The sequence below is a fragment of the Mycteria americana genome, chromosome 1 (assembly GCF_035582795.1).
Source record: "Mycteria americana isolate JAX WOST 10 ecotype Jacksonville Zoo and Gardens chromosome 1, USCA_MyAme_1.0, whole genome shotgun sequence".
Classification (NCBI taxonomy): domain Eukaryota; kingdom Metazoa; phylum Chordata; class Aves; order Ciconiiformes; family Ciconiidae; genus Mycteria; species Mycteria americana.
The window spans coordinates 33,585,261-33,597,476 of NC_134365.1; the positions used below are offsets into that span (position 1 = coordinate 33,585,261).

At 42.0% G+C, this 12,216-nt stretch overlaps 1 protein-coding gene across 5 annotated transcripts in view; it reads right to left on the reverse strand.

The window, feature by feature from the left end:
• Positions 1-12,216, reverse strand: part of PRICKLE1 (prickle planar cell polarity protein 1) — a 69,198-nt gene that overhangs the window by 3,907 nt on the left and 53,075 nt on the right. For 3 of the 5 annotated variants that reach the window (XM_075494237.1, XM_075494227.1, XM_075494217.1), the window contains 6 exons: positions 6,098-6,277; positions 3,741-3,854; positions 2,767-2,904; positions 2,064-2,267; positions 1,333-1,519; positions 313-1,176 (listed from right to left, as the gene is read on the reverse strand). In XM_075494237.1, the coding sequence (XP_075350352.1) occupies positions 313-1,176; positions 1,333-1,519; positions 2,064-2,267; positions 2,767-2,904; positions 3,741-3,854; positions 6,098-6,229 (1,639 nt within the window). In that variant the 5' untranslated portion in view covers positions 6,230-6,277. Of the gene's footprint in view, positions 1-312; positions 1,177-1,332; positions 1,520-2,063; positions 2,268-2,766; positions 2,905-3,740; positions 3,855-6,097; positions 6,278-7,465; positions 7,598-12,216 lie in introns of those variants that run through there. The other 2 variants (XM_075494245.1, XM_075494254.1) reach the window with 2 other exon arrangements.

The window sequence follows — 12,216 nt, forward strand, 5'->3', positions numbered from 1 at the left end:
GGTGGTTTGTATATAACAAATGCATAGTTCAAGACCGTTCTTACTCTGTTTAACATTATGGATTTTTTGTTATAAGCAAAGGAAGGAGAATTCAAAAGGAAAGGAGAAGAATTTAAACAGAATTTAAGTAGCAGAAATGTACCTTGTGGAAGAATGTGTGCTTAATAAAAGCTATTTCCTACTTTACATGCATCTCTTGCTACTAAAGGTTTTTAGAAATCACAGATGTGAAAAGTCTTAGCTCAAAATACTCCCAACATGCATGCTTCAGCTGACCTCTCAATCAAAATGATTCATTTTTTCCCCCATTACCTGTTATGTTAGACAAAGCCAAAGAATCCATTGAGTCTCGAACACTTTGTTCTTGCTGTTTCAGGTCAGACAAACATTCAAGTGAACCTCCATACCACGGTGTTTGGTCGTGTTTGTATCCTGACGCCCCGTGTTCCATGTCTAGCTCCTGGATTTTCCTGCTGCTGGCAGGGCCTGGGTGGCTGCCGTAGGCAGAGTCACCCAAGCCATCTTGTGACTGGGCCCAGTACATGTCTGATTGATACTTCTTACTTGCTAGGCTTGGATTATTTTTTTTCAAGTCCAACTTGCTCTTGACCATGCTATCAGAAATCCAGTGTTCACTTGACCTAATGTCTACTTCAGTGGGCTGCTGGAAGAGGCTTTTATCACCAAACTTCAGAAGAAGTTGAGTCATGTAGTCTTCATGTTCAGCCCATTCTTCAGGGTCTTCAGGCATTTCTTGCTCTACTCTTCCTTTCCAGAAGTCTTCATTAACAAAGCTTGCCTCTTCCCTTGAAAGGCTTAAATCATCCAGCTTACGAGAAAGAGTATCATCGGCATTGCCTGAAAGGCCAGGAAATTTGTAATTGAGGGCCGGCGACAGGAGGAGAGACTGGCGGCACTGGTCGGCTGACCGGCTGCTTTTTCCCATGCGGACGCTCCTCCTGGAATCTCTGGATCGGGCAGACTGAAATGCAGAATCAGAAGAGTCGGAAGCATGAACATCCTCTCCCAAGCTGCAGGTTTTTGAACAGTAAATCTGCCCTTGCTTTGGAAGGAAAGGGCAGCCAAGCAAAGAGGTCTTGCACTGAGCACAAGAAAAGCAAGTCTCTGTGGCATGCCAGTGCTGTCCATCATAGGTCATCTGAGCATGGTCAACACCTGGAAAGGGAGAAAAAGTGATGCTTTGAGTTTCTCTTAAAAAAAAAAAAAAAAAAAAAATCACTTGCACAATCCACACTTCTGGAATGTGAAATCATTTCATAAATTGGCTTTCCCTTAATTTGTAAGTTTAATGCTTAAAAAGGACATACTTACCAATGTGTTCCCCACAGGTCTCACAGTATTCTGCATAGAGAGATTCGAAACAGTTACAGCAGAATGGCCGCCCATCCTTCATGATGTATCTCTGTCCACCCAGGATTGTTTCACACTCAAGGCAACAGAAGTGCTTCATGTGCCAGTGGCGACCTTCGGCTTCTGTACACTCATCAGCAAAAATGATCTTTGCAGAGATAAAAAGTAAACTTTTAGTTAAGTGGCCAAAACCTCACCTTGGGAGTTAGAGCAGGCAAAATATCCTAATTGTGCAGTTCACACGCTAAGTTTATTTTTATTTAGCTGCCTTTTGAATACAAAAATAGAAACAACAATCTCCCATAGCAACTGCAGCATTCTGACCTTTCCTATTAAAAAAAAGAAAAGAAAACCTGTACTTTTTAAGGGGAAAAAAAAACAACCCATAAGAACTCAACCATTAAAGAAGCTGCTATCAGGATGAAATTTTGGAATATTTGTACAGATCCTTTTTCTAATTCAATCTACAAGATTCAATTCTAAATACAAACAGGTATGCGCTTTCCATCATATTTCTTGTAATATTGCCAATTTGACAAGAAATTAAACACCCCTCAGCCTTCAAACACATCTATGCAGCAGAGTCCTGACTTCTTAAACGAATGCATCTGAAGTTAGTAATTGCCCAAGAGATGCAGTTTGTTAACTGAACAACAGGAGCGTAGATTGGCTGTAAAATGTGAATTATTTACCTCATCGCAGGCCGAACATCGAGGTTTGAGAAGTTCAGCGTGGTGTCTGCCACAGTGAATTTTTCCATCTTGGTAGAAGTAGATAAGGTCAACGAGCAGCTCGTTACATGTGAAACACACAAAACACGAGGGATGCCAGCACACACCGGGCCCAGCTCTTGAGGCAAAAACTGCAACTTCACCGCCGTTTACTTTTGTACCACACTAGGAACAAAACCAGAAAGTGAACACACTTCCCATCCCAAACTACTAGCTTCTAGCATTTAAACTAAGTTAAAAACACCAAACCCAATATGCAGGTTTTATTCCAAAATTCTGATAAGAGGGAAAAAAAATATTCTCAATTTTGGTCTAGACAAACGCTGTGCATCAACAAACCTTTTGTGAATAATGTTTATTTTATACATAATAACATTTTTAAGCATATGCCTGTTTTTCATTTGTCATTACTTTAGTATGAATCAGCAACAGGTTTTTTTGAGTAGGAAATATATCAAAGATTCAGTTAATTCCCAGTATCCAAGGTTGTGTTTTGCTTAAGCAAGCACTACCTTCTTTCTATTTATGTGCAGTTTCAAAAATACTTTTGGGGGTTTTTTTGGGTGTTCTGACATAGACAGAGATAAGCTTACATGTAATATTGAGATACTGTAGTTTTACATTATTCAGCCTGCTAGCTGGCTTGTGGCACCACTAGTATTACCTGTTCACAAACCGCATGCATCACTGCTCTTGAGAGTAGTTTAATAGTGCCTCGGCCGAGTGCCTCCTTTTTGCGCTGAGAACTGAACATCTGCAGTTCCTTCTTTTCTTCTTCACTTAAAGACTGGCAGTATCTCACCTTCCAGTGAAAACGCAGGAGAACTTATTTTAGATACTGAGCTTTTAAAGTAACAGATTAATAAGTGCATATGCACAAGAAATTCATCAGGCGTGCTGGCAAACTTCATTAAACTTCTCCAACTTGTCTCCTCTACCATCTTAGTACTTAGCTACTATGGCATAATACAAAAGCAGTACGGAGAGAGATTTTGCATTACAGGGAAAAAACCCACCATACGAAACTAAGAAGTTGGCTAGGCAAGAAATAAGATTTTAAAAAGCCAAACCAAAACCTGCTGCTATCCTAAAATAATGGAATGAACCTAAATCAGCCATAACATTGTCCTTTAGATTTATGGTTAAGTGCCCACAACTAAGTATTGCAGTATACACAAGATCTTAAGTATTGACACCCCCGCCCCCTTTCCTTACAAAGAGCTTGTTTGTTATTTCCACTTCTACTCCAAACTACACTGCATATCTGAGATGCAAACCTTTTACTATCACAAAGCATCCTTTTTGTGTGCTACAATGCAATGCCAGGAATTTGTAGGTTCCTGGTAATTGGTGGGTGGCTGCAAACACTATAAAACCCACTTGTGTTAAGTTTATTGCAGTGACACCAGCCTCCCCAACAAGCAAAGGCAGTGTCCTTCCAGACAGCTCTTATCTGCACACAAGCCAACCGGACAGCTAAACAATGGACTCAGTGTACACACCGGGCTACTTTACAGATCAGATGCCACTGCAGGCCGCGGTTTAGGCTTGTAATAAATACACAGGTAGGTAATTCTCCACATAAAAGCCGCCAGGGAGACCTAAGCCCTGACGGCGCATCCTAAATTCTGTATTTACCTCATTGTCGTGGGGTGGCAGCTGATAGAGAAGTTGCTTAATTCGGTGTTTCTCTCCAGGGCTGTTAACGTAAGGGACCTTCTCCTCTGGCAAGCAGGCGAAATACAGCTGGACCTGACCAGGAGGAACGCAGAGTTCAGACCGAGGGACACACATCACCCAAGCGTCCTTCAGCTACTGTTTTATCTCAGGTCTCATTGCCGAGGGAAGAAGGTTACACTACATTAGACCCGTCAGAGGGTTTGTGCTGAAAATACGAGACCCAGATGAACCAGCTCAGCAAACCTGAATTGTCTCTGATAAAACTAGCACCCAGCTGCTGAACTGCTTTTCTGGAATGCAATTTGCAGTGACAATTAGGGGGGTATCATAAATTATGCACATTTAATGTTCTCATTATTCCCACCCCCTTCAGGGCTGGTCAACAACCCCGTCGAAATTCCAAGTTTCCCTCTGCAATTTACCACACAAGGCATGAAGCTTTCCAGAAAACAGCCACTATATAAACAAATTTAATTTGCTCTCTGCATTTTACACATTGTTGAGACAAAAGCTGTTTTGTAGTCTCCTGCTGATCAGGTTCACCCAAAGCATCAGCTTTCATTGCTTCCATGTGGGCTTTGCTAAGAAGGTGGAAACATCCTTCCCTTGGGAGGAGGCTGGATCCAGCCACATTTCAATCAGGTGCAAATTAACTACGAAATTTTCACAGGCTGCATGTTTTTGATAAAGAAATCAATATTAGGTGTACACACCTATCAATCTTCACTTTTTTTTTTTTTTTTTTTTTTTAAGAAAATTATGACAGGAAAGCTGTAATGAACACTACGACAAAGCCCAATGGCAAAAAATATTTTTGTGGAACAGCTACAGATTTATTGTTTTTCCTATGCAGTTTCCAGCTCGTCACGAGGCCTGGGGCTGTAAATAAGAGCCGACTATTGGCAAAAATATTACTTGCCATCCAGATTTAAATAATGCTCAGGTCAACAGCTTATTACTGTGCAAGACAGATGAAAAAGCAGCAGTAATCAGTCACTTGACTCAGGAAGCAAGGGAAAGGTTGTACGAAACATGATTTGGTCTTCACTTAATCAAAATTTAAACATCAGAAGTCTACGGTAAGCCCACTTACTACTGACTGTATTTCAAGAAGCTGTAGGAAAAGATAACAACATGCAGTACAAAGTGACGCTTTAAAGATATTTATGCCCTTTTCTCAAGTTTACTGCACTGTTCTCAAAATAAGTAATTCTTCTTAGAAAAAAAAATCTTTAGTGAGTTTGAGCTAGCTGGATTATGAGGATATTTTATGACATTTAATTGTTCTGGAAGAACATAAGCTTGCTGTTTGCCTTAAGGTCCGATTCATCAGGATTCTTATATATGCTTAAGTAAGTGATAAAAAGAGTTTCCCTAAAAATAGCTTATTACTTGCCATTCCTGCTGACTTCTTACTTTTTTCATGATTAAGAAAATCTCTGCATAGCAAAAAGTAGACATCTTCTGCACATTTATAACTATGGACTGTATTAGCTTGCCAGCTGAAGGAGGGTTGCTCTGCCCCCATTAACAAACACTGCAAAGCCATTCTACCCATTGAACACTGGGTATTACCGAGTACACAGCTTCAGCACAGTTGCAATATCATCAAGTAAATGAATCTTATGAGAGGTTCATTTTTATCTCAGCTTGCTCATCAATAATTTCACTTTTATTTCCATTACTGTGATGTTATAAAAGATAAAGAAGAAAGGGGAGAGGGGAAGGAACAGCTCAACCAACCCACAAGTGTCAGCTCCAGAGACCATATAAGAGAAATCCTGGCATGAACAAATGGCAGGCATACAACTATTTAAACAAGCCTAAAATACATTACTACCTGTCACAGTGACAGAACACTTTTGTTTGTGTGTGCTGTAGTAACATACATGTTCTAGATGTCAAATGCCTAATTATTTAAAGAGTTGTACGAGTGCAGTGAAGTACTGGCCAAGTAGCACAATGCCACAAGGCATGCCATGAGCTTTAATTTAACCTAATAACTTATTTCAAAGAGAAAGCAAATTTATATGCTGCTTTTCGACTCGACAATACATACCTCTGCAGCACATATTTATTGAAAAATCTTGACTGGGAACTTTTTTTTGGAAAATAAAACTCCTCAGCGGTGAGGATTTTAAGCTCCCTAAACACAGCCTCACTGGAATACAAAACAAAAGAAGAAGTGAAGAGTTCTAGACAAATTTAAGTTCTATATATTATAAGAATTTAATTAGACTTGTAGAGGCAGGGTATCACTCCCTTAGACAGTCCTTACGAGGCTTATTTTAAAAATGCAGAGGGAGAGTTGGTACCTGCTCTGGTCTGAGGCCTGGGGGGACCCAGGCATATTCTTCCAAGGCACAGCCAGAGTCATCGTCAGACGTTGAGCTTCGCTGACACCCGAAAACGAGATTGTTAGCTTTGGGCTCCATCTCCGATGGCATAAGTGTGAGGCGTTAAATATTTCAGCTGCAACTCATCAAGCACTGGATCTGGAGGAAGAGATTAACAGAGCTTTAATAAATTTGAACATGCAACAACTAATTATCAGTATAAACGATCTTACAACAGTTTAGTATTCCTTGTGTGGCCCAGAACAATAAATGATTGAAGCATCATTACAACTTGCTACAAGCAATTCAAAAGTGCTTAAAAGAGTTATAAAAATGAAACTACTCAAGAAAAAGAAAACTAGACGCACACTACCACGTTTGGCAACCAACATGTATTTCAATATTATCACTTGTCATCTTTTATACTTCTGCTTGTTTCACATCACAGGTTATATGTAGGTATATCTAGGAAAGACTCATTGAGCAGGTATTAACAAAAGGAATGACATGAGCTCTTCCTGAAGTCATTACTACCACCAATCTAGTAACACAAAAGACATGACAACCACTTGTCAAAAACCAAAGAAATTGTGGGGAGAGATGGTTGTGCAAGTAGCATCCTGTTTTTCACAAGGTAGGGACAGAGCAGTGAGCATCTGCTGGATTCCTCTGAGAACTTTGTTTTAGCTGTATCAGAGCGGAAGGGCGTTGGTCCAGTTAAATATCTGAAATCCAATTATGCCAGATTAGGCTCTGTAAAATACATCATAATTGTTCTGTTAATTTAAAACCCTACAGGGAGATGCTTCTGTTGATTCATGAAGCTTGCAAAGCTTAATATCAGTGGGATCATTTTGAGTCACAACTGGCAAAGAAGGCTCTCACCAACATCTGTAGCATTCTGCAGTAAAAAGCTTATTAAGATGAATATCATACATTAATTCTAACAGAAGTTCTTAGGAAATTCAGACCAGGAATTTCAGTGAAACACAGACTACCAAAAGCAGAGAGGATGTATCGTACTATGACAGACATCGTCCGGACCACTGGGGTTAGAAACAGGCTTGCTTTTACAGTACAACATTACACATGAGCTGTGCCTTCCCCCTTTTAGGCGATTCTTTCACCTATTCATCTAAACACAGATGCAATTTTGTCAGTGCTAGATCTGAGCTGTAGAAAATTTTAATCTCCTTGACAAATACCCTTGCTGGTGGGTCTAAAGGGGAGAGCAATCTAAAAACTTCTGGTGGGTCCCACATTACATTTCCAGTCTCATCACCACCATATTAGAGAAAATAAGTTACTGCTAGATCACAGGTGGAAGAAAGATTTAAGACCACGTACCCACGTATTCTGCTAGTTACTCAATCGGAGTTTCTCCTTCTTAAGTGTGAAGCACTGGTTAGCACCAGGCTCTGTTGATTCAGTACGTAAACTCAAACCTGCTCCATAAGAAGTGGCCACATGCATCCAAAGCTACAAACTTGGAGAAATGACGATATTCGGTATTACACAGTCTATCTACCCCTATTTTAAATAAGTCTATACATTCCCACACTCAGTAAAAAGAGACGGGATTACTTAACTCTTCCACTGGGCTAGTGCTCAAAAAATTTAACTTGTTTGTTAACTTTACTCCAAAATCTTTTGGTTTGAAAACATATGCACTATCTTTGGTACCCTGCTAAGGTGCCAACACCCTTCTATTACACTGCATAGCTGCACTGTAATAAAAGATTAATTTAATATTTGATGGGGCGAGCAAACCTGCCAACCTCCCCTTTGAGAACAAGCTATTTCCACAAAGCTTGTCAGCTGTCAGGCAAATTCTGAAATCTTACCCTAGCTGAATAACTGAAGGTTAGGAAAACAGCTTCCAAGCTTAGCATCACCATATTACAACCTCTGTCAAGGAAGGCGAGTAAAACCAAACTCAGTCCTAAAAGCTCAATCCTGTATATTTAAAATATAAAGACAGACATCCTGGTACATACTAGATCTCCTGAATTAATTTCCTTCAGAAACAGATAGTAAGACAAGTGATACGAAACCGTTTCCCCTCTCCACGTACTAGTAGAAGTGAAGTCAACCATCAGGTATGGTTTTTGTTATTGTTTGTATAAAACTGGGGGGAAGGAGAGGAGGGATGGAGGAATACAGAGATGCAGTTAAGAAATCACTGTGAGCAAAAAAGGCAACGGTGCTCGCTGTTGCAGACAGATGGGGATGCTCAGGTTGGCAGCTTGTGTCCCGCATCATCTATACCCAAATAATTCTGAACTATAGTTGTGGTTTAAACCCAGCCAGCAACTAAGCACCACACAGCCACTCACTCCCTCCCTCCCCCCCACAGTGGGATGGGGGGGGAATCGGAAGAGTAAAAATGAGAAAACTCATGGGTTGAGATAAAGACAGTTTAACAGGGAAAGCAAAAGCCACGCACACAAGCAAAGCAAAGCAAGGAATTCATTCACTGCTTCCCATGGGCAGGCAGGTGTTCAGCCATCTCCAGGAAAGCAGGGCTCCATCACGCGTAATGGTTACTTGGGAAGACAGAGGCCATCACTCCGAACGTCCCCCCTTCCTTCTTCTTCCCCAGCTTTCTATGCTGAGCATGATGCCTTATGGTGTGGGGTATCCCTTTGGTCCGTTGGGGTCAGCTGTCCCAGCTGTGTCCCCTCCCAGCTTCTTGTGCACCCCCAGCCTCCTCGCTGGTGGGGTGGGGTGAGGAGCAGAAAAGGCCTTGGCTCTGTGTGAGCACTGCTCAGCAGTAACTAAAACATCCCTGTGTCATCAACACTGTCTGCAGCACAAATCCAAACTATAGCACCATACAAGCTACTATGAAGAAAATTAACTCTATCCCAGCCAAAACCAGCACAGTATAAAATCACTATGACTATCACTGAGAAGCCCAAGTCCTTCCAAGATGATCTTAGCAGCAGATGAACTGTTTCACAATTTCCTTCAGAAAGAGGTAGATCTCTGGTTTACAATAATGTACCACTTGCTGACGCCTAAGCTGGTATTTCCAATTCTTAGGGCGTTGCATCACGAGAACTTGTGTTGGTCAGATTGTCACTTTTCAAGAACTGACTCCTGCCCAATAACCCAGGAATAAAAGGAGTCATTAGATGAAACATCTTTGCCAACATGTCATTAGGCAGCCCGACCTCAACCACACCACAGGAAGTGAATCTGAAATGTAATTTAGGCAAAGAGACAGGTTCAGCTCTGCCAGTGCCCGGGCACTGGAGCACAACGTACCCCAGCCCGCTCACACAACACCCAACGCTCATGAGCACACGGGGAATTGAGTAATTGCTTCATATTGTTCAAAAACCTCTCTCCGTAAGATCAAAGATAACCTTCTCTGACTTAACTTTCTTCTCTTGAAAGTCAAGGAAACAAACTAAAATCTGAATGCATGAAGACTTGTTAACTTTTCTGAGGATTTTTGAACACTAAGGGTGCATACTACTGCTACATAGCAAAAAGCAGCGCTAAGTAACGTTAGGATTTCAAATACAGCAAAGGTATGTAAGCGCAGGAGCATTGCCTAATTCCCAAGTAAGCCAAGGCATTGGTATGAGAGATTCCACGCTGCTTTTCCATTGAGACTGATCCTGCCTGGGCCGCCTCTGACCCATTCATTTCAGACAGCACACGCTCCAGCTCCAACAAGAGAAAACCACAGACCCACAGGCCCGTTTTCCTGGTGATACAGGGCAGGTTTAAAGTATGGCTGGTAGAGAATAAAGGAAAAATACACCTTACCACCAACTGTAAAATGCAACTTTGCAGTCAGGGTGCTCCTCCCCAGATAAGGCGATTGGAAGTGTTTAAAGCGAGGTTCATAAATTTCAATGAACTGAGATTACTTGAAGGACAGCATTCACTTTAGAAGAAAAACATTACCACAGAGCTAATGCTGAACCAGCTATAAAATGACTGACAGTACACCATGTATCAATATGGTCATATCATAAATACTGTGGTGTTGCTGAGAGTGAGGTTTCTAAACCAGCCCAGCTTAACAGCAGGCTATCTGCAGAACTATTTTAGCAATTGCTTGTTTAGGAGTTCTCCTTCCTCTCCTGCTCTAGTGTAATTTGGTTTGCATTTTAAAACTACAGGGTTCTTCCTCCCCGCCCCCCAACCGCACTCATCCTTCAAAGTGATCTGTTTAAAATGATTACATCCTAAGGAGGATTCAAATGAATATAAACAACAGCTGAAAAAATAAATGCTTTCCAAGGGATGAGTAGAAAGGTGGTCTTTCTACTCCTGCCATGACATCTACAAAACACAGCGAGGATGGTTTTTTTTGCTTTCTTAAAGTTTGTGGAACATTTTGAGGTTTCGGCTCTGTTGAAATACTACCTCTCAAAAAAAGCTTCATAGCCTACAAGGAGGTATTTCACTGGCAGCTTGACAACTATGAATAACATAATGGAATTAAACAGCTAAATTTGATTTAAAAAGAAAAGCAATTAATATGTTTTTCCTACTGATGTATTAAAATGACCGTATTATGACAAAGTTCTTAGAAGCGAAGACAAACTACGCTCCTAATTACAAACCCATGGGCACATAAAACGTTAGGATATCAAACTCAGATGCTGAACCCCATATGAAGGTTATCCCCGTGCTAGGATTTCCAGCTCACTGATTATGTTCACCCCTGACCAGATAGAAGAGGTCATGATTTGTGAGCACAGTTAGACAAACATCTCCTTGCCCATCCCCTGCTGTTTTACTCTGTCCTGCAGGGCAAATTGTTTAACAACTTTTTTGTTAGAAGGCTTGTTAACAAGGCTATAGGGGATACAAGATGCATATCACATGCATCCATTCACAATGAAGGCTCAACGAGTTAAGATTAGCATGACCAGCCCATTCACCTGCTTATTTAATCCCTGGTGCATGATAACTACATTAGAAGAGGAAGGGTGTAATACAGCAGCAATAAACCACCATAAAATAACTATTATGTATTATGCAAATGATCAGAAAGTCCCATTCCCTAGCTACAGTAGAAGTAACGTATTTACAGACAGCTCTCTGGCTCTGTACTTGGGAAACCTGGATCCAGAGCTGATGAGCAGAACTTGTACCAGCACCAGCACAGAGCAACTTTTTCAGCTGCTGGGTCCTTTGAGTAATGAACTAGCCAGAGCAGCGGGGGAAGGAATGAAGCCTGTGTACTCGCTCATTCGACAGACCTTTAGATGGACCCTAGAAGTAACAACTTTTTTCCCTTTTGTTAGCCAGCGTACAAGGACCGACAGAAGAGTTAACTGCTTTCCTCCTCTAGCACCCTAGCGCAAAGACCACTTTTCCAACTGGAAGTCCGACGATCCCTTCTCGGGGTATTTTGGTCTGACGAGCCGTACTGCAAAGACAGGCTACCTGCATTGACAAAAGGAGGAAGCACCGTGACAAAGCATCGCCCCACGCCAACACATCTGATGTGGCTGTAGTGCGCTTGGCGCTGTGCAGCGCTGATGGAAATACAAGCGCACGCTGCAGTTAGGCAAGAAGCAAACCTCTAGCCGAGGAAGCGGTATTCTCACGGATGCTTCCCCCCTCTCTCCTTAAGAGGGTGGTCAGATTTAGAAAGAAAGAAATCTTGCCTTTTACAGCCTCCCATTGATTTCTTCAATTCTATTTTAAACAGCAGCCAGACTTCACTCCAATGTACACATATACTCAAGTTTCACCCCGTCACCTGTTGGCTCCCGAACAACACCCTTCTTTGTTAGGGCTCACAGCACTCATTTAAGACAAGTTTCCAGAGAAAACACTTCAAGAAAGCGTTCAATAAGTCACAAGACTGGAGTTGTAAAAACAAAATCCCCGGCACAGCCCGGTTTATTCCGACAGACGCGCTGCGCCGTACGCGCTCATCGCAGCGGAGCCGGAGACGATGCCTTCTTCAGCAGGCAGAGCTCTCTGAAGGACAGGTGGGGCTTTCCCCGTCCCGCCCAAGTTTCAGGGACGCTACGGCGGGTCACCGGCGCCCCCAGCCCCCGGGTCCCCCCGCTCCGGGGCCGGCTCCGGCCTCCCACCGGCTGCGCGAAGGCACCGGCACC